This window comes from Chiroxiphia lanceolata, chromosome 3 (genome assembly GCF_009829145.1).
Source record: "Chiroxiphia lanceolata isolate bChiLan1 chromosome 3, bChiLan1.pri, whole genome shotgun sequence".
Classification (NCBI taxonomy): domain Eukaryota; kingdom Metazoa; phylum Chordata; class Aves; order Passeriformes; family Pipridae; genus Chiroxiphia; species Chiroxiphia lanceolata.
The window spans coordinates 9,014,050-9,040,268 of record NC_045639.1 but is presented as its reverse complement, the minus strand read 5'-3'; the positions used below and the strand labels follow the sequence as shown (position 1 = coordinate 9,040,268).

At 45.1% G+C, this 26,219-nt stretch overlaps 1 protein-coding gene and 1 long non-coding RNA gene across 2 annotated transcripts; one reads left to right on the top strand and one right to left on the bottom strand.

The window, feature by feature from the left end:
* Positions 1–3,491: 3,491 nt before the first annotated feature.
* Positions 3,492–6,917, bottom strand: LOC116784736. Its single transcript, XR_004356223.1, has 3 exons — positions 6,872–6,917; positions 6,558–6,702; positions 3,492–3,593 (listed from the first exon to the last, which is right to left on the bottom strand). It is a non-coding gene; the product is annotated as an uncharacterized LOC116784736 (long non-coding RNA).
* A 2,012-nt stretch (positions 6,918–8,929) lies between these two features.
* Positions 8,930–26,117, top strand: SLC22A7 (solute carrier family 22 member 7). The gene is made up of 10 exons (XM_032682030.1): positions 8,930–9,388; positions 11,857–11,960; positions 16,372–16,526; positions 17,943–18,111; positions 21,089–21,206; positions 23,178–23,287; positions 23,375–23,589; positions 24,066–24,174; positions 25,550–25,756; positions 25,941–26,117. The coding sequence occupies exons 1-10, from the start codon at positions 9,011–9,013 to the stop codon at positions 26,002–26,004; spliced, it is 1,629 nt and encodes a 542-aa protein (XP_032537921.1). The 5' UTR covers positions 8,930–9,010; the 3' UTR covers positions 26,005–26,117.
* The last annotated feature ends 102 nt before the right edge of the window (positions 26,118–26,219 follow it).

The window sequence follows — 26,219 nt, the reverse complement described above, 5'->3', positions numbered from 1 at the left end:
ACTAGGGCCAAAGCACCCCAGCTTGGGGGGTTGGCAGCTGTCATACTTGCCATGTGACCTGTGATAGCTCCCGGAATGACATACATCTCTGTGGGGCATGGATCAGGATCTGAAGTGTCACTGCTGCCCTTGACTAACACAAGCATTGAGAGTTTGGTGGTGAAACATTTCAATTGAATGCAAGTTGTATCAGGGCAAGAGAATCTTTCACGTTTCTCCTTTCCAACACAGAGGTGTTTTCTCAGTGTAGATCCTGCTCCAGTAGCAGCTCAGTGGTCCCTTAGTGCACTTCTTTCTTCTCTGTATAGTTTACTGACCCATGGCATGATCCCACCACTATTCTACATGTATAGGCACCAATGCTCACCTAAGGCCTTGCCCTACACATCAATCACCTGCAGTTAAATTAATCTTGTGAACACAGTAAAAGTCCCATTGTGGACATGATGAGTCTGGTGTCAAATGAATTTCTTCTGGCTTAACTGAAACATGCCAGTGCTCTATCTGTTTTCCAGCTGCTCTTACAGCTCCACAAGAGGGAGAGAGCTTGGCCTCCTGTTCAGGCCCTTTCCTCTTGGGGTGCCTGCTTGTAACTGGGCTTCTGGGTGGAAGCCTGTGGGCTCACTCTGTGCTGGTTCCCGAGGTCCTCTGCAGAACCCCAAATAGTTATTGTGCTCTTTGTTAGCCTGTTGCTGCACTCCAAGGGTCTGGGACTATGCTGACAGCGACAGCAGAGCCAGCTGATGTTAAGACTTCCCTATGAGCTTTGGCATTGGTATCTTTGCGAGGCCAGAGAATATCTGTTGTTGCCAGCCTGAGGTGAGCTATGATCCAGAGTATAGCCAAAATCCCATGAAATGACAGTGATTTGTACACCATCACTCTCCTGTCCCTTCATTCCTAATGTATCTCCTCTAGCAAATCTCATCTTCAAAGTCACCATTTACTCCCTGCAGGTCAGCCCCTCTCTGCTTGAGGGATTGAAGCCCTCTTGGATTCTGCAGAGCTTGAGGCAGACTTGGCCACCAACCTATGCAGCATGCCCTGCATCATGCAGGCCAGTGCTCTTGGTCATAAGGAGGAACATCCCTTTTATTTCTGAAGCTGCAAATGTCTGGAAAGCAGGTTTAAAGTAAATATCGATGCCCTCTGTGCTGAAAGGAGGAAGGGAGCTACCAAAGCAAATGCAGAACTGGGTTCCTGGTAGGGACCAAGATAATAACTGCTCCTGCTCTTAGCTCCTAAACCAGAGGGACCTGAAGGTGTGAGACCTCTGCTTTGGTGAGGGTACTGCTGGACTGGTGTCAGCGTGGGGCTTCTCAGTTGCTGCTCTGCCTCTGGCCTTGTTCATATTGCCCCTGCCTGGAGCACAGGAAGGTCTGACATGGAGTCACTGGAAGAGGCAGGGGCTAACATTTACTCAGCACATGGGTAGGTGAGGCCAAGGTGCATGGCATGGGCTCTGGGACTATTGCCTGCAGAGGGGGGAAGAGCTCTGCAGGACATGGAGGTTTAGTGGAGGAGTCCAGGCTCAACCATGTGTGTGAAAACCGGTGTCAGCGACACTACTGTGCTCTGGGACCTGGGTTGCTTCTTCTCCAGACAATTGGAGGTGGAAACACAGATAATTTTATATATCTCCTTTTAACACGATAGCATGTGATTCTACACTAGACATTGTATCTGGCACACCGATATTTTCCTTTGCCTCTGGCACACTCTGGAGACAGGACTTCTGCTCCTTGGTACTGCCTGCCTGGAAATGTGACTGGGTCCAAAGGCTAAGTCTCTCTACATATCTTCTTTGCATTCTTTAGGAAAGCAGCTGGAGAATGTTTACACTCTGCAAACAGAATGTAGGACTCCGACTGAGGAACCACAATCCGGTTCAACTGCATGGCAAATTTCTTGGCCATAAAATCTGGCATGCATCACAGAGGCCCTGTCTGTGTACAGATCCACCTGGCATTTGTCATAATTTCAGATTGCATCTTAAAGAAAAATAAATGATGATGCCATTTCTTGTTCATACCAGACACAGTTGTCATTAGATTTGTTATTAAAAGGGGATTCTCGATCATGCCATTAAAAGCCTGTCTACCTTTTCATTGGTGTCTTCTCCTATTTATTGGTGTTGCCACATGTGAAGCAGAAATACCACCTGAATTGCTGCCAGGGGACCTTGTCTACAATTGTGCTTGGGTTTCATTCCAGCTGTGCGGCAGCTCTGCCCCCCCTTTCTTCTCTGAAACCTCCTGCAGAGTTATGCCCAGGTTGTCATAAAATCTCCTCACAAGGTGTGTTCTTTTTTTACTACATCATGTCAACTCCGTTGGCTGTGACTAACCCCAAAACACGTGCTGGCAAGGACCAAGAGCATTACATTGTTTCTATATGAGCACTGATGCAGCTTCTACCTGGTGCATGTAAACAGGACTGCAAAAGCTCAGAGCTGTGTGATTTGCTGGCAGCCTTTCCCTGTGTCACAGTGGTAAAAGTGGCTCTCTCTTCTCTAGGGCCTTCTGATCCATGCAAGCAGGCAAAATCAGAGGGACAGCTTGGAGGAATGCACCAGAGTGGGCCTGTTGCTATTCATGTAAGACGTGTTCCTGCACGATGAATCTTGTTCACAACCACACGTCAGGCAGCAGGCTCAGCCATCCAGTTCCAAAATAGCATCTTTCAGAGAGCAAAGCCTGCTTTTTTAACAAAATAGAACCAAACTAAAATAAAAATTTTAAAAGTAGCATTTGTAGAGATGTTTGCAGGACCCACATCTAGCTGGTCCATGCAGTCCAACTGGGACCTACCTGGAGGATCTTCACTGAACTCCAGAGCTGGCCAGGGACAGTGTTTCACATGACTAGTCTCTTGCTCTTCCGTTTTGTATGGTTTTCGCAATTTGAGCACCACTGGGATCATAACAATATCTCTCTATCTGTCTGTGCTGAGACCAACCAGCTGGGGCTGCAGTTGAACCTGCACATTAATATGCAGGAAGTGGAGCAGAAGAAAACCAGTAATGTGGCATGGTTTGACTTTTAATACTCTCTGACAATCTGACATGTCAGCTGAGGACAACAGCTCTTACAACAGTCCTTTAACTGTGCAATTTGCCTCACGTCTATCATGTGCAGACCACATGTAGCAGTTTCTTATCTAGCTTTGGGAAGGGGTAGTTGGAGAGGGAACACAGAAGCTATGAAGGATTGTTTTCATCAATTTTTAAGTTCACACCCTTTCACCACTGTCACTTGGGTACCTTTATTTGGCATGATGCAGGCAGGGTGAGATACAGCTTATAAGCAGACAGCTATGCTTTGTGGCCTGGCACAGGTAGGACAGGGCTCAAACTCATTACTTGGCTAAAGATTCATAAACTCATGGCCACCTCGCAGGCACACAGCAGGTACACAATCTGCTGGCAAGTGGGTGTCAGTGTCCATGGCTCCCTGAAACAGGCTCATTCTCTTGTTGCTTAGTTTCCATCTCATTTTCTCTGCTGCCTTTTTTTTTTTTTTTTTTTTTTTGAGGATTTTGTCTGTGAATCCTCTTGCTCTTCAGTGTCACCATCTCAACAATGTTACCTTCGCCTGTGGAAAAACAATTTCAGTTGTGACTGAAATACCTATTTTAAACATTTGAGTTTATGGTAAAATACCTTAACTAGCATCATGGTCTAACACACAGTATAAGTGCTTTTTCTGAGATTTCAGATTATAAGAAACCTAGAGGGTAAGAGTATAATCTGTCCCAGTCAATGTGATTTTTTGGAAGCTGTCTTTGTTAGGTAAGTATGGTCGCTTTTTATTTTTACATTGATCATAGCTAATCATATACAGCAATTGACTAAGCATCCAAAAAACACTGATCCACAATTATAAACTGAGCTGCATAGTTCACAGGTGAGATCTGTCAAATAAGTTCTCCCTTGGAAAGGTGTTTCCTATGATGATAGGTTTTATTCTTTCTCCTATAGCCAAAAGAAAACACATTTGACTCTAGTGAAGAATCCAAAATCATAGAAAGAAACAATGGGACCCAAGAAGCTCCTTAAAGTCTGTGTCAGTATCAGGCAGATGAAAATTAAAGCTGAGCAGCATAAACTGGGAAATTGAGAAATATTTCAGAACTTCATGGATTGGCTGCCAGCAGGAGGGTTTGCCAAGGGGCTTCGTCACCACCCGTAGACAGTGAAATGGGACATTCTCTGGGATACATGTTTGTCAGGTACAAGGTGCTGGGTACAATGTTACCTGAGGCACTCTATCAAGTGAGAAGGTGAGTGGAGGACGAAACTGAAACAGGCTGCTCTTACTGGAACAGTTCAACAAAATATGAAAAAGACAGGTTTTTAGGAGGAGGGGGTATCTTTACTTGGACCAGCTTTTGTTATTAGCTGGAAAAGCCAAAGAGACTGTTGGGCTCAGAGACCTTTCTTCTGCAATCACCTCAAGATATTTCGAGATAAGAAAAGCCCCATTACAGAAAAGGCAAGCCACAGGAGAGCCTCAAACTGCAGGGAAAGCCTGTACTGCAAGGAAATGTGGCTCACACTTGTCATTCCTAGCCTTACCTTCATCTACCTGCTAATGTCAGCGGGTAACTGCGACGCACTCTCACAGTGGGGCCCAGGAGTCAGCTAGACCCAAGGATAGGTAGACCCCAAGGATAAACCTCCAGCCTGTAGCTTCAAGGAAACTGCTAAAATGTGTCAGGTTGCAGAGAGCACAAAGAGATGAAGAGACACTTACAGCATCTACACAGGTTTCATTATGTACAAAAAATCTCAAAGAGAAAATAATGCAAAGGAATCCAGCTATTTAAATTCACCAATTTGTATTTAAAACAATGAGGTAAAGCCTCAGATTTAAAATAACAAGCTAAAAGAGTCCAAACCCCTGTGTTATAGTGTCCACAGGCTCACAGCATAATTCAGGCTGGAAGAGACCTCTGGAGATCTCTAGTCAAAGTCCCAGCTCAGAGCAGGGTCAGTGCTGGGCTCCCACAGGGTTGCTCCCACTGGAGGAAGCTGCACCAGTGTCCCTAGCCTCAGAGGCACTGAGCACAACAGCAGGTCAGGAGTTCATCCTGCAGTGAAAGCAAACCAGCCTAAACCTATTCCTAGGATCTGTCCCAGAGCTTCCATGGGGGATGCCTGTTAACTGCCCTTCACCTGCCACCCATGCAGCTTCTTGCTTATGACCCAGGACTTCATTTATGCTCAGGCCTGTGTTTCCTATCCCCATCTGAGCTGTGTTAGACATGTTCCTGTCTCCTGTCCTGGCTGCTGCACGGACCTAGGACCTACCTTGTAGTTTTGTCTCCAGTCCTTCTCCTGCTCCAGACCAGGCTCTCTGGAAGGACTCTGGTCCTGGTTCATCCTTTCCGTGTGTCTGGGGCTGTTGACTGATACTCTCCCCCCCAGCTCTGCCAGCCATGCTGAGACTCTGTGAGATTGTGGCCTGTTGGGGAGGGCATGCCCAGCACTGGAGTCTTCCCAGCTCCTGGATCATCCCCTGCTCATGCTGCTCCCTGAACCAGTGGGTATATTCTGAGTTCCTTGGCAATGTTTTACTTCACATAGAATTATCCTGTCCAAGTGAGAGTAATTGAATCAGATGGTATTTCACCCCAGCAAATATTTTATGCTGCCTGGACTTCCCATTCTTGCTGTGTCTTTCTTTTTCTGACTGAAGGAGTAGTTTGGATTTGCCCCTTCCTCAGCAAAATGTATACTAATAATTTGGGCTGAATCTCTGCCCTGCTAGTTTCCCAACAGCACTGGTTAGTTCCATGAGATAGGGGAAGGGGTAGGAAGGGGCATTAGTCATGTCTGGGGGATCTGTCTAGGAAGCAGACAGCATACAAGCACTGGCTGTGGACCCGTGATCCCACACAGCAAAAGAAATGGAAGTGGCTGATGTCCTTTCACTCTAAGGTAGGATCAGTGTTCACATTTATGATGGACAAGAAAACAATCTTTGGCCAGGACCAGTTTACTTACAAAATAGTTTTCATTTGTTTGTGCAATCAAGTAAAATGGCTGCACACCAGGCTGCTGCAAGTAATGGAAAGTAGAGGAATCTGTTAAAGTCAGATTGGCATGAAGTCCCTTTCTTCTAATCCAAAACAAAGATCTTCAGGAGCCCCAGGACCTCTTTGTTGGCTGCACCTTTGCTTTCTCCAACTGAGCTACAAAATCTGGTGCACACACATCCTGCCGAGACCATCCGGACACTCTGCTGCAGCACAGTGCACCTTAGACTGACACTGCAGGCATCCTGTGCTGACTTTCCCAGCTTTGTAGGGTTTTCCTGTCTAAACTGCCTTTGTAAATAATAGAAAAAATGGAGACTGCTGTGTGTGTGTCACATCTTCTTCCTGCAGGGCCTGCACTCAGCTGCAGTTAGAAGGGGACATTTCTGCCCTCTGACAGCGAATCTAGCTCAGTGGTTCTGATGGACACATATTTTCATGGCATAACTTAAAAGGGAAGGGAGGATTTTGAGATCTGCATCTTTCCTATAGGAGAAAATTATCATTTAAGCACCAACCTGCAAGAACTGATCAGATCTCCAGGTACTCTGCAGCAGTTGATACACCTGTGGAGTGGCTGCAATTGCTAAAGGAACAAACCAGCTTCTTCTCTCCTTTCACCATCCAGGCTATTACAGCTCCATAGAAGGTGTTAGGAAATTACTGCTGGAAACAAAAAAGCTAAATTAGTCACCAAATAATTTAATAATCTACCCTCTCAATAAGTAGTTGGCATCCTGAAAAGGAGAAGAAAGAAATATTGCAAAAGAATACAGATGTGAAGTAAAAAGTAAATTTCTTTTTCCAGCAATATACTCTAAAGTCTGCTCACTCTCTCTGCTGCCATGCATGTTCAAGCTGTTTGAGTCAGGTCCTGCATCTACTTAACCAAGTGGCATAGTTGATCACAGCTTTTGCACACAGGTTGGTGATTAACTCAAGCTGCTGACTGGTTAAAGGAACACGTTTTGATTAGAGAAATAAAGGAATGTACATTTTAAGCAGTTGTGGTATGAACAGTAGAGCCTCAGGACTTGCAGAGCAGTGATCCGTATCCTCGTTTCTGATGGGGAGGCTGGAGCTGCTTTGCAGTTTAAATATGCAGCAGCATATCAATGAGAGTTTCTGTTCCTTGCTCTTAGAAGACCAGTGGTGAAGAAAAATAATTTGTCCTTTAGTTCAGCTTCAGGTTAAACTGTAACCCTGGAGCACAGCACTGACAGGTGTCCCTGCTTCACTTCTGTGGTCTTCCTTCATGCTGGTCTCAGGATGAGCATGAAAATGGTTGATAGCAAAGACTGGGGCAGTACATTATTTAAGCATGGGTGACCAGGAATGCTGCTGAAAAGAGGAAAGATCATCTAAGGACACAGCATGGTGGCCTTTCCCTTGTGAGCGTGACAGGCCACTCTCAGCAGCACATGGCATCCAGCACCACTTGCACTTTACCTGTGCCAGTCTCTTGATGTGCCTGCATCCCAACACTAATGTCTCTGCTTTCCAGGTGGATGGTCAAACTGGAGCTGCTTTAAAGCAGAGCATGTCCCGGGGCAACAGCTTGGAGAAAGGTTCGGAATGGCACATCAGTATCCACCAACATTCAAGACTGCAGGCTTAGTGGATGAGGGACAGCGCAGACTACTAGGAGAGGGGTACAGAGTGTGGAAAGGCAGTGGGAGATAACCTATAGCAAGCTCTCAACAACACCACTGTTGCTACCTCTTCACATACACCCCTGCAAAGGGGTTGTAGCCTTTAAAGGATTCTGCCTCTGCTTGCTGTATGATGCACTGCCCCCTTAACTTGGGACACAACCATCTGGGATGTGTTGTCCCCAGGAGCTGCCCCATGGATCCACTCTGTCTAGAGCACTTGCTGCAAGGGAAGCGGGTCCATGTCTTCTACCTGGGTGGGGCGAGGGTGTTAAGGGACTTACTGGAAAGGGTCCTGTAGGGACCCCCAGCAGAGTAAGGGTAGAGACCCTTCTCTCAGTGCTTTGTATTTAACTGCCCTAATCTCATCACCAGGTCCATGCAGTGCAGACAGCAGAGCCTGTGGCCCTGTCAGGGGCTGCACGTTCACTCCTTTGGCTGTCACATGGATCCTCACAGCACACCAGCACAGGGCTTGACCCTGTAGGAGGATGTCACAGCCCCCAATACGGCAAGTGCAGCCTCTCTGCATACTCATCAATTCCTTGCCTGTGTCCTGGGGAAACACTTCTCCAGGTGGAGAAAAGGACCTTGTAGGGAAACATTTTCACTTTTTCCATTCTTTGGAGGACACTGGTGAGCGGGTAGCCTTCACCTACAGCCCTTCCTTTTACCCCAAAGGTCTCACCCCCCTGTTCACATCCATCCAGAAACTCATCTCTCTTCCAGGTGCCATCTCAAGCCTCTCCACACTCCCTGCTCCAGCATCATGACTTGACACAAACCATACTAAAACACACTTAGCTGATGCTCAGCAACCAGGCCTGGTGCCCCTGGGTGTCCCAACGCAGTGGGTCACCCCCGCTCTTCCAGAGGCCTGTTTTATGGTCCAGTGGGTCTGGCTGGTTATCAGCTCACACTAGGCAGCATTTGTTGCAGTGCCTGGGATGCTGCATGGTACATTCCCACCAGAAATAAGAGTGCTCTCACAGCACTCTTCCCACAGCCTCCCTTCCTTTTGTAAATGTCCCTCTCAAAACCACGGCAGGAAGAAAGGACTTCAAAAAGAGAAGGGCCTTGTGCTGAATTTGTTTGAAATTGAGGTATTGTGTGCCCAGAGGATAAATTCTTTGGCTATACCCCAAATGGGGAGTTTCACTGTGACTTTTGACACCTTCCAGCCAGGTCTCAAAGTCCAATGGAGTGGCGGTATGAAAAGCCATGGGAAGTTGAGCTCCAAGAACAAAGGCTGCCTTTCAAGCCCTTGTTGCTTCTCCTTGGTATATAGCTGCTTTGAATGAGAAAACTCCACAGGAATTATGAAATTTGAGGATCTCTTGCTGGAAATTGGGGGCTTTGGCAGATTCCAGATTTTGATTTTGGTTATGCTTTGCCTCCCAAGAATCAACCTGCCCATGCATTTTCTGCTGCACAATTTTATTGCTGCTACCCCCTCTCATCACTGTGCAATTCCACACCAAGAGGCATTTGTGAATCTCACCATGGAGGAAATTCTACTCATCAGTATCCCCCGGGAGTCCGACGGCACTTTCAGCTCTTGTGAGATGTTCTCACAGCCTCAGTTTCACCTGCTGCTCAACTCTTCTCTGCAATCAGAAAACAAATCCATCATCCAGCGCTGCCAGCATGGATGGGTCTATGACCACTCACAGTTGACCTCCACGATCTCCACCCAGGTAATGCCTGGCCTGTGATGCATCCAAAATTGAAATTAGATCAGTGCTTTGAGGAGCAGATGGACAGGTGTTTGCCAGGTGCACAGTATCATAAGGGAATCTGTCCATTTTAACCAGTGGACATGAACTGTTTGGAGAATATGTCCTGGGAGGGGGAAGCTCTCTGAAGATCAGAGAAAACAACATTTATTATTATTATAATTATTTTGTAAACATCTCATCTTGCTTAGATTGGTGCCAGCATTTCTTGTTATAATCATCTTAATTTCTCCAGGCAATTGAGAGATTCAGGAACAGCGCAGGGGGAAGACACAGATATAGGATTTTCTCTGTGCGGACCCCACGGCATTGCACAGGATTGCACCCTGTCAGGGTTTCATAAGAGCCCATTACTTCCTTTCTTGGTTTTCCAAACACTTTTTAACTTCTATTCCTTTGGTAACCCTCCTCACTGATCTTCACCTTCCTCCTCTTCTCCACAAGGCTGTGCTGCCTGTTTTCTCTTACCACCAATATCTCTTGCTGCCAAATCAGATGTGCTCTCCAAGGGTCTCCCCTGGATATCAGGAAATGCAGCATGTTGGCCAGCCATAACCTTGAGCCTGCCCAAGGTCCCTGCCCATCAAATAGTCACCACTCGCCTTCTGAAAACTTTTCCAGGTCTAACAATGATACCTCTGAGTGTTAATCCTATACTTTCCTTGAAAAATGGCCCAAATCACACTGGTCTTAGGAAGAGGAACAGTTTGGTCAGGCAAATGGAGCACAGTTGTGTTGGAACTGATAGTGCTGACCATCTCTGTGAGAGCAGGGAAAAATGTTAGCCTAGAGCTGATGCCTCCTCCCCACTACCCAATCACTCCCGCTTTCATCAGGCATGGAGGTGAGGATCAGATGTGTACCAGGTCTACACCTCTTTTCTGCAGTGCTTCAGGGAGAGAGACGTAAAGCAGTCATGGGGGAAAGGCAGAAGGAGGTACTCTGCAGCATGGAGCCTTGTGAGGCTGCTCCCATTGTGCAGTGGGCTCAGGACCTGTTCAAGGGGCCAGGGCTTTCTCTGGACTCTTGCTTTTGTTGCAGGAAAGGTTGCTCAAGGTCTCACTGGCCTTGTCAGAGAGGCTTCGTGTCCGGGTTGATGATTAAATTAAGTTTTGCACATATAGGAAATTAACTCTGCAGCTTGGCTGCAGCATTCTGTAATGATTAGTGACATATGAAACTCCAAGAAAGTAAAATTATGTTCATTAATTTAATTAGGATGAATGTCTAAACCAACTTCTCAGTAAGAAATCAATAAGCTAACATTAAGAGCAAGTATTTGTTCTCACTTCCCCTCTGCCTTCCTTCTCCCTGCAAAGAAAACTTCAAAGGAAACTGGTCAGGGCAACAGAAAGTGGGTTATCAACACAACATTCCCTAATGCAGGCTGAGGCATGTGTTACAGCACCCTGCAGTGGGGCACCCTGCAAATGCCCATCTCACCAGGGCAGTCTCAGGGACATGACAGAAGGATCTGGGGGAGACATCGACCTGGGCAAGTACTGTAGGGATCAGGAAAAGAGAAAAGTGAAACTCTCCATGCATGGTACTCAGGAAAGTTTTCTGATATCTAACACTCTCCTGGGGTACCTTAAGCACAGCATCACCAGCTGGTCAAAAGACATGATTTTCTTGCTCCACTCTGCACTGGAGCAGCCTCACCTTTAGTCCTGTGTGCAGTTTTTGGCGCCACAATAAAAAAAATATATTAAGCTACTTTAGAGCATCCAGAGGGCCAAGACAATAGTGAAGGGTCTGGAGGAGAGGGAGAAAGTAATTTATGAGGAGCAGATGATATCACTTGGTTTGTTCAGCCCAGAGAAGAGGAGACTGATGGGACACCTTAATTGTGGTCTTCAACATCCTCACGAGGCGAAGCGAAGGGGTAGGTACAGATCTCTTCACTTTCGCAACCAGTGAGGGGGCTCAAGGAAATGGCATGAAACTGAGTCGGGGGAGGCTTAGGTTGGATATCAGGAAAAAGTTTTCACCCAGAGGGTGACTGGGCACTGGAACAGGCTCCCCAGGGAAGTTGTCGCTGCACCAAACCTGTCTGAGTTCAAGAAGCATTTAAAAATGCTCTCAGGCACATGGTTTGATTCTTGGAGTGTCCTGTGGAGGGCCAGGAATCGGACTTAATGATTCTGATGAGTCCCTTTCAACTCAGCATATTCTATGATTCTATGAAGTGTTCACAGGGACAATGTCATAGTGAGGATAGATAACTGTGACTTTTGTAAGACTCAAATTTACATTTTTCAGGATGCCAGCACTGTCTTATGGGCGGTTTAGTGCAGGATTCTACCCCTCAATCAGATTTGGTGGATACAAATTGTGAGACATGATGGCTGCCCGCTGCAGTGAAGGGGTGTGAAAAGGCAACAGAGACTGAACTGGGCACTAAGTATCTTTGTTGCCTTGTGTTTCAGTGGGACCTCGTGTGTGAGCAGCGTGGACTGAACCAGGCAACAGCAACCTTCTTCTTCATCGGCGTTACGATGGGGGCTGTGGTATTTGGATACCTCTCTGACAGGTTTGACCCCTTTCAGGCTGTTCCTCCACGGCCTCAGTTTCATGACAAGAATTTCACAGATCTGTGACCTACAACTGGCAATCAGAGGGGCAGAGAATGGAGAAAAGAAAATTGTAAAGGAGAATCCAGCCTCTCACTTGAAAATGGGATTCAAGTCACACTACGAAGCAATGCAGGGGTAAATAATTAACGGATCAGAGAGTTACCAGTCCACCAGAGAAGCTCTGGCCTTGGTTAGGACTCAGACGCACTGCTGGCTGCAGTCAGCTTTGCTGCAGGAACAGTAAAAACCAAAAAAAACCGAGTATGCAAGACCACAGTCAGAAAAAAACTGTCTTAAAAGAGGAGGTTAAAGGGTTAACTCTTGTAAGTTATAGACAAATTGTCTAATGACAGCCAAGTGAGTGGCTCAGAGCAAATGCATGCCATAGCTCAAAAGAAGAGTCTCCAGCAAGGAAGACCTGATTCTCTCATTACTAAAGAATCAGGGTAAATAAGATTCTTATAAGCAAAGAGGTATTCCTCAAGGAAGAGCTGAAGCAATGAGGAAAACAGGAACAAATCTCCTCTCTCTGGTCAAATGTTGGAATGTAGACCTGAAAGAAAATCCAAGTAATAACCTAGAAAAAGCATCAATTAAGAAATTCAATATTTTTGCAAACAGCAGAACCAGGAAACCCACCTGAGGATACATAGTCCAGGCACACAATTGGGATGTGCTATTCACTGTATGCTAGTCATGATTTAATAACTGGGTTTCCTGTGCAGGAAACTCCTTCCCTATTTCCTTTGTCTGGAAGCAAGTACGTATTAGTGTACAGCAAGTTACAAAATTACTGCAGAGGGGAACCAGCTTCACATAGTGCTCAAGATGGGAATTTTTACATCCCTGTCTTTGCACACGAGTATATATGTATACTTTTACAAGTATCCAAGACACCTAGTTGATCTTCAGACTGTGTGTCTTGGCTTTGTATCTACAATAGTTTTATAGCACAGTTGGAGGAAGAGAAACTCAGAATCAAGAAAAGGAGCAGGACAAAATAATGCAGAAGAAAAGTTCTCTGTTAGTGCAAAATGAAAAATAATTTCTTTTACAAATGGATTGTGAGGGGAAAGAGCCAGTAGAAGAAGAAGGCATGAAAGGAGCACCTAGAAATAAAAAGACTATAGTGTGAGAGATAAATGAGTTTGTGCTCACAGTGGGAGAATATGTAGGGGCAGGTGTTGGAGTTGGAGTTTTGAAATAGGCTGACAGAAGAAGACCGAGATAAATTGCAGGAGCAGGGAGTGGTTATCCTAGAGCCTTACAGCACCTTTGAGATGGAAAAGCTGGAACAGTTGGCACTGTGTGACCTCCACAACAGAGGGCTGGGGTGGTATCACATCTCAAATCTGTTTTAAACTGGTCTCCAAATAATATCTCAGGAACTACATGCCAGGCAGTCTGACATCTCTCTGTACCAGGCAAATTGGCAGAAACCACTGTGAAAGATTGAGCCAGTGCCCCATGGGACACACTAGCAAAGAATCAGTTGGTTTTTTTCAAAACATCCATGCCTTACAAATGTATTAGATTTCTTTGCTTGCACTAACAGGCATATCAGCAGAGGAGACCACCTACACTGTATCAAGAAGCCTCCTTACCAAAGGCTTCTTAGGAAATTGAGCCACCCTAGGATAAGAGGGAATGTCTCTGCATGACTAAATAATCAATTAAAAGCCAGGAAGGAGAAAGGAGGTGTAAGTGACAAGGGAGGGGCCAGTTCTTGGATTTGTGTGCTTTTCAGCACATTTGTAAATAATCTGGAAAGAGAGCAAGTGGGGAGGTGATGCTGAGTGGTAGAGATGAGATCCAAGCGCGGAGAATTGCAGAAGGACTCTGTAACTGGATGGGAGAATCAGAAGACAAAATTTCAGGGCAGATTAATCTAAAATAGAGAAATAATTTTAACTTCTCATTTAAAAAGGAGACTCTGAGCTGACCCTAGCTACTCAGTAGGAAGACTTTGGTGTTATGACAAACACAGTTTTCTCTAGGCAAACATCCACACAGCAGTGAGTACTGGCTGGGGAAGCAAGTGGAAAATCAAGAATCATTAGGAAAGGAATATAAAATTAATATCACTATTAAGAATATCACTATGCAGTAACATATAAATGCATGGTGGTCCCATATCTTGAATTCTGTGTGCAGATTTGATCTCCCTCCATGCCTCTTCCCCATCTCAAAAGGATACAGGAGAAATGGACAAAGTTTGGAGAAGCTAACAGCAAAAGACAAAGTTATGGATGGCCTTCCAATTGGTCAGACAAGGACCCTTCAGTCTGCTCGAGTGGCAGCTAACAAGAGTTTCACAGTCAGTTGTGCCCTTGTGAGCAGACTGAAGAAGAGCTGAGGGTGCACCTGAGCTACATGGCCAGGGTCTAGAGGGCCTGTCAGGAAGTTCTTGCAGCCCATGTAATCACAGTGTGGGGGCAGCACACCCAGTAAATTTGGCAGATCTGTTAAACATCAGAAGCCATGCCCCACATCTTCCCTATCATCAGAAGCCATGCCCCACATCTTCCCTATCACCTAGAGTTGACTTCCCATTAGCAACCTTTCTTTTGTCTGATAGAGATGAGAGCCTACTTTGTGCTAACAGCAAGGCAGAGATTTCATCTGTTGTTCCCCAGGGTGAAAATCATCTGGTCCTGGCATTTTGCTACTGTTCAGGTTTGATTTTTTCCTAAGCCTTGACAGATATTTGGATCTGAGAACAATTCTATTCACGAATTTTACCCTGGTAAACCCTCCAACAACCTTCACTGTGAACACATAGATGCAAAAATACATATTGTTTCTGTTCTTGTCTGCTTTTTTCTGAAGACTCCTCTTGTACCTTGTCCTTGTACTGAATTGGTTCTATGATGACTTGGCAGAATTCCATATTGTTGGCTTTTTTATGAAAATGGCTTTTTTATTAATTTTATCCTTGTGCAGTCTGCTCCTTTTATTGTATTTTCTAGTCTTTCAGAGGTTGTGCTTTCCTGCCACTCTCTTTGAAGACAATTTTAACAGCATTATTTTTAGTAGCCTCCCTGTATCCTACAGGTCAATCCTGCCAGCTCGCCTCTGGTTTTCCTAGCAGGTGGTGTGTGTTTTCTGAGAGAGTCTAGTAATGTGTCCTTAAATAGCTGTCTTGAGTCCTGTGGGAAATCTCGTGGTTTTATATCCTTCTTGCTGCATTTTCAAGAAAAATAATCTAAAAAATGTATCTTCCTTCTTAGGCAGTTATCTCTTGGAAGCTGGATCTAGCTCTGGTGTGTTTCTGGGTGTATCCTGTTCTGATCCAGGGGCATTATGATGTCTTTTGCAAACTGGTCTGTGCTTAAATTTCAAAGCAGATACAGCAAACTTCCTGCACCCAAGACAGAAGTTGTTTTTTTCAGCAGTAGATTAATTACTCAACTGCTGATTTAATTATTGTGGCATTATGTCCCAGTACACCACTTTTTCCCCTGAAGCAATTTGTCTTGCCGCCATCCTTCTCAGGTGGCAACTAAGAGAGCCCTAATGCCAGAATCAGAGCAGGATTTCAGTCCTTGTAAACTGAACATTACCTATTGACAGGCTTAATCTGCTACTCCAGCTTGAACCTAAGCTTTCTTAACATGCTATGCTGATGTACCTCAGGAGACTGACACCTTCTGCTCCATTTTGATTAGGCTGTGTAGAAATACATGCAGAAATATTTCCTTATGTGTGTGTCTGTGTTTACACGTGCATTTGTGTGTACTTGATTTTCTGTGTTTCTCCACACTCTCCATATAGGACTCTGGATGTGGTGTAAGATACAATGACTTCCAAAACTCTCGGGGCACAACCTCCTCAGAGACCCCTTAGGATATCAGGGCTACTTGCACATGTGGGCTGACAATTGGATTCCTTTGTTTTCCTTCCAACAAGCAGGTTCAAAATGTCATTACTCCCTCTCCTCCTTGAGAGTGGTGACAGTGGCTGGTCCTGAGTGAGCCATGGGAGAAGGACATGCTGAGCCAGTCATGGGGACAGCAATTGGAGGGAGCAGGGCGTGCCAGCAGCAGGGGATTTTGAGCTGACATCACTGCTTTTGATGATGTTGTTAGCCAGGGGAGCCTGATTTGTTGTTCTGATCAGTGTTGCTCTTTCCACTGGAGAGCCCCATGCCCAAAGCTCATGGGGCAGTCTGGCCCTCTGAATGGGAGTGCAATACTCTCGCACCGCCTATATCCAGAGCCATTTCCTCTTCTCCGGGATGTTGCATCTTGCACTCTTTGCACAGCGGGCAATATTTTAATTTTCTCCTAAAATCCTGGTTTACCCACTTCAAACCATACTCCTGTGACAGGTTTCCAGCCATTGTAACCAAGCTTGTGCTTGTGGCAGGTTCGGACGGAAAACTATGCTCCTGCTGTCGCTTGTGTGCTCTCTTGTATTTGGAATGCTGAGTGCTGCCTCGGTCTCCTACAGCATGCTGGCCATCACACGGGCCCTCACCGGGGTGGCCCTGAGTGGTGTCTCCCTGATTGTATTGCCTTTAGGTAAGTATGTGGGGATTTGTGGGTGTCTGGTTGTACGGGGGACTCCTGACAGGCAGTGGGTAGGACACCAGACAGGACGGAGTTAGTAGGAACAGGAGTCTGGAAACTGTGTGTGCAATTTCATTACAGGCAGCCAAAAGAACATCACCCTCAGAAGGATCCAAGAATTACAATTTTCTGTTTGTCTAATTAATACTTTAATCTAGACAAAATATAACCACTTCCGTTGCTTGTAACCCGTGCTACTCAATTCCTGTTAAGCATCATCAGTAGTACAATAAAAGCTGTAGACCAAAGTATCTGCCCCTTTCCTTTGGTACAGAGTTCTCACCCTTCAAGTGCACATTTCTAAGACAATTCAGCAGCATTGCCCTGTCCTCAGCATGAAAAGGATGGTGTGTCATTTAGAGGGTATTTCTACTTCTCTAGTCTTGAGTTTCCACGCAGTTTTCCTTAGTTCCCAATCTTTGTATTTTACAAAGAGAAGAACCACACACACACATACACACACACACACACACACACACACACACACACAAAATCATACAGAGCTAGGCAAAACTGAAGCTGAAGAATTTAGACTATTATGTAACAAAAACAAGCTCCAAACTTCAGGGTACCCAGTAGACTACTGGATGATTTTGTAGATACAGTTGGGACATACTGGGCAAGAGTCTTAGTACCCAAGAGCAAATTACAGATGCAGCAAAAATTTCCAAGATTTTTGCAGATCCAGAAAAAAATCAAGCTAAAATGGCTTCAATACTAGATAAGTCCGTATAAGACCTGACAAGGACTGCTATATCTTTTGTTATTATAAAGGTTGATGCCTGCAAGACAAAGTAGAGCTTGGGAGGGACATTTCTGACTGTCAAAGGTTGTAGCAAGATGTCCAGATCTTTGGAGGGAAAATGGCTTTTTTAGTTCACACACACAGACGAAGAGACCACCATCTGGCTTTACATGTGCATTAGTATTCACACTGGGTAGATTCCACGTGAGAGACAATTCATCTCAATATATTTCTTTAATCTGAAATAATGAGTGGGCAGAGAAATGGGAAACCATGTAAGTAAGACAGTTAGGAGGGAAAAAAATCTTTTTGACAAAGAAGACCATTTGAATGCTGTTGACAGGGATAAAAAAAGGTATCACCTAGAGTGTTTTTAGCACTGTTTCTTAATATATAACCAGTATTTATTTTTTTAAAGGTTTGATTTTAGTTGCTTACAGCTTTAAGAGAGGTTAAGAATTGTGATGAATGTTTTAAATGTTCCAAATATTGGCCAAAGAGTGGAACCTTGTGAAGGAGAAGACTAGGGATGTTACATTGCTTTGCACTTCTTAAAAAGCCCTGCAGACCCCTTCCTGGAGAACTCCTGTGTGTTCCATCTAAACGCTGCCCCCCTCTTGCAGCAATGGAGTGGGTGGACATACAGCACCGCACCTTCACCGGGATCCTGAGTAGCATCTTCTGGAGCGTTGGGAACATGCTGCTGGCCATGGTAGCATACTTGGTGCGGGAATGGCACTGGCTGTTAGTAGCTGTAACAGGACCTTGTCTTCTGAGCATTGTCTGCCTGTGGTGAGTGAAGTGACAGGGTGGCTGGTGGGGACGGGAGCAGGCTGTGATTTGCCTCCTCTGCTCTGTGAGCGTGGCAAACATCGGAACACTGATCCTAAGATTCACTCCAGCAACTTCAAGAGGAGCAGGACTCATCTGTGTCCTGTACTCGGATTGCCCATGCATGGCAGCTTTTGAAAACAGCAGAACCTGGGTTTCATCTCTCCAACAAGGAGCAAAGGTCACATCACAGCTTTGGGGACAAGGAGGAGGCAGGGCTGGGGCTGAGGCCAGGCATTTGGATGACAGGTTGCAGCACAAGGGAGCAGGATTTGGTGCTGCAAGCTCTGTCAGACATGTCAGAGTAAAGAAAAGATATCTCAATAAAGGGAGGCAGGACGAGATCCCTGGCTTTAATCCTTAGCAAACTCAAGATAAATAATTTATCCATCCTCTGTCCCCACCTCACTGGGAAGGATACTTTTGGCACCAATTTTTCCATGAGAGCCAATGACACCTTCAGGCCAGGTCAGGTTCATTTACCTCTGTACTTCCCATGGCTTTTCTCAGCTGTGTAACCACTCGGATGGGCCAAATATACCTGCTTTCTGTGGGCTATTTCCCTCCTGTTGCATTATTTAAGACATATATGTCATGTCCTAAGGCTTAAAATGAGACATGGTTCATTTAGAAGAAGAAATGTTGATTTTTTTTTTCATGTAGTAATACAAACTAGAATACAGAGTTCATTCACTGACTGTGATTGTCATATGAAGTGAATTGGATCAACTTAGCTGACAATCCAAAACAGTCCTTTGAATAAGCAGCTCCATTTCCTGGATGGAAAAAAAGGCTTGTGTTCAAATAAGCAAGCAGGTATTCCCACAATTGCCCTACTGAAAGCATTCAGCAACGAGGAGGTGAGTCTCCTTCACCTTAGGGTGGTTGTTTAGTTCCTTTTGGACAACGGCACAGTGCTGGATCACACTGCAGAAATCACAGATGTGTCCCTCAGGGGGATGGGGAGCTCTTGCTGGAAACCATGCAGAATAAGTTCTGATTGTTAGACACATGGGTCCAAAAATTATGTGCATAATCACTGAACAAAAAGAGTGATATCCAACTGCTGAAGTGCCTTTCAGCTGCTATCAAGGATGCTTCTGAAGACTATGGTTTGCTTGCTTACTGCATCTGTCCCTCAGCATGAAGCACTAGATTAAATAGCTGCACAGATCTAGTACAAAAATCTCAAATAATCCTTACTAAAAATGGAATATAAACTGATGCTGTTGTTATTCAATGGCTAAAGAAAGATGTACTGGCTTTCTGGCAAAGAGTAACATTTGATCTTTCACTGATCAAGTCCAACACAACTAAAATATGTGTTCTGCTGACTTTTTTAGTTTGAGTTGTTTTGCTTGCTTTCTAGGACAACCAGACAAAAAAACCTGAGTCCTTGGAAGTGCTGAAATTCACAGATACATTTGGACCCACCCTTTCCATGACAGCTGTTTGGTTTTTTTCTCTTACTGTATCTTTTACAGAGATTAGTTCTCCAACAAACTATACTGTAGTCTGATCAAACTTCAAACACCCAAAAGGCCAGTGACTGGTAGATAATTAAAACTCCCTGAAGTATGGAATTAAAATCTAATTTAGCACTCTGTAGATACTATTGACACAATGTCAGAACCCAGTGGAGACATTAGACAACCAAAAGACATAATATTACACCCTAGAGACAGTGGCAATGAGCACAAAATGCCATCTTTCCTTCTTTATATTTCCCAAGGTGCACTGGGTTGTAAGTTTGTGGGAAGGAGATGAAAACTTTCAACAAGACCAGTTCTGCAAATGTTTTTGTTCTGCATGTCATTTTCAGTTGCTGCTTGAATAGTGACAGCAGTTGTTCACTAGTTTTGTCCTAATCTGATTTAGGGCACATGAATCACGAACAGCTTACAGAGATCTGGTCTCAGACATTCTAGTGGGAGACTCCAATGAGAGACTCTGACAACTGTGTGACCTCAGTAGACCTCAAATCCACAGTTCTTCAGGGTTATAAATCTTCCCACTGGCTGCAGAGAATGCTCAGCTGAAAGTCTCCATGAGAATGGCAGTTTCTGTTTTTTATTTCTCTCCAGGTACAGATTTGGGTAACAGGAGGTAGGTGTTGGCTGCTCTAGCAGGACTTGGACACTTTGGGCTATTTCACGTCTGCTGGACCCTGACCACTATGGGCATCCACAAAACACCATGTCCCCCCTAGGCCACATGGGCTGCACTGTGGCCTGGGAAGCTCTGGGGCTTGTAGTCATGAATTGCAGGCAGATGCAAGATTAGAGAGAAGTCCAAGGAGAGGGAGTTGCAGATACTAGTTTAAGACAAGTGCTGGATCTTTTGCTGGGGCAGAAAAATAAGAATCACAGGACTCCTATCCTACACAGGTCTGCTAAGCAGACCTCCCTGATTTGCTAATTAGCTCTATACAGTATAGCACCCCTGGTCACTCAGTGACTGGCATGGGCTGCAACCTCAATGATTTAGACCCAGTTGACTGTCTTGTGCAGGCGGCTTTGATTATTGTGAAAAACAAATAATTTAAGCAACTAACAAAGTAAGTATAGAGCTTACTACTTCATTGTAATTTTTAATATCTCACAATTTCAAAGTTTAAAAAGTCACAAAAAGCACGAATGTGTAAACTCTCTGGGGCCAATTTTAATTGATAAAAGTTTGGAACTTCAACCAGCTCAGAAAATTCAAGATTTGATCAAAGATCACATGATTAAAATTTTGGCTAGACATACATCAATTAGCAGACTGCACTCCTTTAGGGATAGAAGAGCATATAGGTGTAAAAAGGGTGTCCCATTACTCCTACTCTCATGCACCATAGTTGCTATTTTCAGCTGAGGTTGAAGTCTCATAAAGATGCCAGAGCCATGAATGTGGGGTAGAAAACATGAAGGAACACTGTCTTCTCTCCTTGCATCAGGTGGGTCCCAGAGTCTGCCCGGTGGCTCATAGCCAAAGGCAAAGTGAAGCAAGCTCACAGGCATCTGCTTAGATGTGCAAGAACGAACAGAAGGAAAGATTTTGCTCTCTCACCAGAGGTAAGAAACTGAAGATCCAGACACATGTTCTTCCTTTCCCACTTTCTCTCTATATATTTTACTTCCATTTGATACCTGAAGCAATGCTCAGTCTGCAGTGTGTTCTGTGGGGCACTGTGGTCCACAGGGTGCCATGCTCCTTTTTTATTCTAGAAAGCAGCTACATTCACTCCTAAAGATAAAACAGCAGCCCAGATCCCATAAGACCAGAAATCCCTTTCATTAGGTGGAGTGTCTTTCCACTCATTATTGCCATGACAAGAGGCCTCAGTGGACTGGACACTGGACTAAATACACAGTGAGAGAGAAGGCAGAGGATCACTCCCACAGCAGACAGGAGACTGTGCAGTTGCACAAGGAACGCGTCCAACTTAGTGTTTCCCTTCTTGGTCGCTGTAGTATTTGCCAAGTGTTGGTACAGTGCTGGAAGAAAGCAAACACACATTAATAGCATGTAGGTAGCATATTTTCTCTCACATTGCACTTGAGATACTTCATATACTACAAACCAAAAATGCAAAAGCTAGTTCACCTTAGGCTGTATTTAGTGTATATATGAAACTGGAAGATTGTCAGTAGTGGTGCCAATAGCGATCAATGTGGGTGTAAAGGACATTTAGCATAATCAAATTTTTCCCCTGGCTAAAACTTTGCTTTCAAGTCAGTCATGGTTCTGCCAGCACTTTTAAAGGGATGTGGCAAGAGTGAGGCATTGGGCAAAGTACGCATGCATCCACTGGTTTGAACCCATTTTTGCCTGACCCCAAAGGTGTAAAGAATGAAGTTGCTCAGCTAGATGTCTGAACAGATGAAGAGGAAGGAGAACCCTAACAAATGGACAGCATTTAATTTTTAAAAAGCAGTTTCTTAATATCTGTCAAAGAGGTGATTAGCCCTTTTGATTTATGACAGAAAAATGGTGTGGCCTGTGCAGCTCTGTGGCTGGGATTAAGTATTTATGCAAAAGCTTTGGCTGAGGCTTTGCTTTCTCTGAAGAGGATATTGATTTGAAAGTACATATAACTAGTTAGCAGACTCTCTTCTCAAGGTTTCCTGTGTTTCATAACCTTATCTGTTTTAACTGTCCTACCCTGCATTTGCTGATGATTTTTGGACATGGTGAAGTGAGGTTGAGAAGAATTCTCTCCCAGTAGTAGGTATCCACATCATTACTGTCTGAAGCCTCCTTTAGACTGCAATCTAATGACCAGCTGGCAGGGGCTGGCATGCAATTCTCCTGACCAAATGCAAATGCGGTTGTTTCCTCTGGAGTAAAACAACTCCATCATTTCCGCCGGAGATCTCCATTAAATACACAGTGAACCCATGGCAACCAGCTTAGGTATAGCTGCATTGCAGACCTGTGGTTGTGTGAATCTCTTGCATCTCAACCAGTGAGCAGAACTTACCAACTCCAGTGGTACTTACTCCTCAGTCAGTTGCCAAAAGCCTTTGTGAATAAGCACTCTCTTCTTCCTCATGGGCAGGGTTCACTTCTCTGTGCTTGACTTTTTTATGTATTCTGTATTTATATAAACAGATGTACAAATGATTAAATAAATGCACTCAGAAAATAAAGCATGCAGCTCACTGTTAGATGCTGTCTGAGACCTCATAAAACAGCAGGCAGCCACATGGTGAATAGGGTGGAACTGACCAACACTGACCTTGCTAACACCATGATCTGTCATTTCTCTACAACCCTTTCTGCCACATGGGGTATATAGGTAAGAGGGTAGAAGGGGCCATGAGAAGAAAAACAGGTCTAAAATTGTAGGCAATCTGTAAACTTGTAGGAAGACGTGCCTCTGACAATGTATGCTCACAGAATTGTTCTGCAATGGGAATGCACGGCAAATCCAAGGCAGAGCTGAAGCTGGGAAGGGCAAAATCCCCAGCCTGTCTCGGGTTTCATGTCTGGATCCTAAAAATACAGTAGCTGAGCTATTTCCTTCATTCCATCTCTCCCAGGCCCTAACAAGGATGGCAACAGACAAAAAGCCAGCAGGGAGTTACTTCTACATCAGCTTGTTCAAAACACCAGTCCTGCGGAAGATCTCTCTGTGTTCTGGGGTTGTGTGGTAAGCAGTATCACTTCACATGGGGCATTCATCCTGCATTTCCCCAGAGGGATTTCCCTAAGTCCCATCTCTACACACTCCTCACAGGTTTGGTGTTTCCTTCTCTTATTATGGCATGAGCATGAACCTGACTGGCTTTGGGCTCAACATCTATCTCTCCCAGTTTGTGTTTGGAGTCATTGAGATTCCAGCCAAGATGATCATGTACGTGCTGGTGAACCGAGTTGGACGGCGACAGAGTCAGGCGTGGACACTCATCCTGACTGGACTGTGCATAGGAGCCAACGTTGCCATTCCCAAGCGTGAGATGCTATATGCAGTACTTGCTAAAGGGGAGGTTTCCATTCTGCGTAGTGCTAGAGAAGGAAAACCATAGATCATGTTCACAGGCAATTCTGTATAGAAAAGTCCTCCACCTAAGGGGTGTCTATGAGTCAAGGTCACTAATATGGGCTAGCCCTAATATCTGGTGGCAACAGATGGTTTCCAGTCACTGTGAAGGGCCCAGTGACGGCAAGGTAAAGTGCCTATCTTAATTACAGATGTTGTACAATGGGAAATGTCAGGACCTATCCTTTCATCATTTCAGCTCCCATTTGGGCTAACAACAAACTGACAGATCCAGCCTTTGGAGACAGCAGCTCCAGGGCTATGAAGCTCCCTGTTTTGTCTGTGGGAGCATTGAACCCTCTCCCTTCTTACACATGAGACCACAGGAAGCTTCTTCCTAGAGGCAGCTCTTTGACCATTGTCACATATGCCTTTTCTTTCCCACTAGCCTTCACCTCCTTGCGTTCTGTAGTAGCCATAATGGGCAAAGGCTTCTCAGAAGCTGCGTTCACTACTGTCTTCTTGTACACCTCTGAGCTCTACCCTACCATACTGAGGTAAGAGATGCCACTCACCTGAATGCACACCCAGAGCCTCGGTGGGGTATTTGACACCAGCACAGCAGGATGTGCTGTTGGTCAGATTGGTCCCTTGCCTCTGGAAATAGCAGGTTCTAGGGATTACACATACTCACAAAAAAGAGGCAGAAAGTCACCTTTTCTTGTGGGTTATGTGCGGTTGGGTTATGTGTGGTTAGTTTATGTTGATAGGGAGACGAATGGAAAGGTGAGGAGTATTCTGTGGGGGAAAATAAGGCATCTGTGTTTAGTAAAATCTTACTTCCCTGTGATAATCTGTCAGCAACTGTTAAAAGACCCTGAAAATAATAACTTAAAACATTAAGTTTTGTAAGGAACACATACTATCACATGTTTGAGAGTCTTTTGGACATCAGATGATATTAAAGCATGGATTAACTAGCCTTCCAGGAGGAAAAAAAGAATTTACTTGAAATGTCTGGGTAACAGTAACAAAAAAAAACCCAGATTTACCATCTGCATAGTTTGGGATTCAGCTGGACTGGTGGAAGGAACCACCTCACTGCTTTCTTTGTGAAAGTCTGAAAAAACCCTCATGAATCACAGCAGGCCTTGTAACTTACCTCACCTCTGTCCCTTCATGCCCAGAGTACCCTTCTTTGCCATTTAGTCCTTTAGCTTTCAATGGCCTGTTGCATGTGGCAAACGATCCATATTTAAACCAAACTTGTAACACTGATCTGCTACTTTTCATCTCAGATTGGTTTGTATTTTTCACTCAAAGACCTTGACAGAGACATAACTGTTGGTTCCTTCTGCAGTACTTGTTCTGTATATGCACAAACAGATCCCAGGATCCTTGTCATTGGTTTGAAATGCCACCCATACCCTCAAAATTAGGTCTTATTTTTGGTCTCTGCAGCAAGTTCTCCTGGGCTCATCACTACAACAGGACCAAAGGTGCTCACAGATATCTCTAGTGTATGCCACCTGCCTAGAAATACCTGGGAAAAGATGGAACTTGGGTTTGCTTTCAGTAGGTCAGAGGACTTACTACTAGAAAATGCTCTCAGGGTTTTAGACATTTAAGGTGGAAATAACTTTACAGCAGATATTTTGAGTGTGGAACTGCAGCTTCTTTCTCATAATAGATATAAATCTATTTCTCACAGCAGCTACAGTTGCTCTCTGGGAAATACTATGATTGTAGGAAGATATGAAGAAACAAGGAAAAAACCCTAGGAAAAAACTGTCAGAGGAAATACCTGGGGCAAAAAAAGTCTCAGTACTTACAGAAAAATGCAGGGGAAGGGGCAGAGTTCTGCACTTTTCCCCAAGATCTGTTATGACAGAAGTACCCCTCTCTTTCTCATGGTGGTCTATACCTTTCCAGGCAGAATGGGATGGGGTACACCTCCTTCGTGGCACGCCTCGGCGGGGCTTTGGCCCCACTTGTGTTCCTGCTGGATGAGGTGTGGAGGTCTCTGCCAGAGGTGACATACTGCAGTGTAGCAGTGTGCAGCGGCGCAGTGGCCTTTCTGCTCCCAGAGACGCTCAACATGTGCCTGCCTGAGGGTATTGAGGACGTCGAGAAGGAACAGTGAGTCAGCCCCATCCTGCCTTGCACATGGAGTCCCCTGAGGCAGAGGGGACATAACCTCTCTGTTGCCAGCAATTCCCTGTCTTTGGGCGGCAGCGGATGAAGGGACAGCCCGGTGGTGACCGGGCTGTCAGGCTTCCTGCTTTTCTGTCCCTCAGCCCAAACATGCGTTTTTTTCTTCCAGAGTAAAAGTGCCGCCAGAAACCACTGCTCCCGAGGGCATGCCGCTACAGTCTCTGCTGAAGTGAGGCACTCCATGGGACAGCCACCACGTAGGACTGCACAACTGGCCCTTTCTTCACTTGCTATCTTTTCAGCAGCAGTTTATCACTCTGGTTTATCAAGATCCTTCTCGAACACAGTACGAGATGCAGTCTGATGAGCCCTGAGGAAACAGCCCCTTCCCTCCACCTCCCAGCTGTTCGTAGGGCTCAGGGCTGTGCCTGCCAGACCTCGCAGGGCC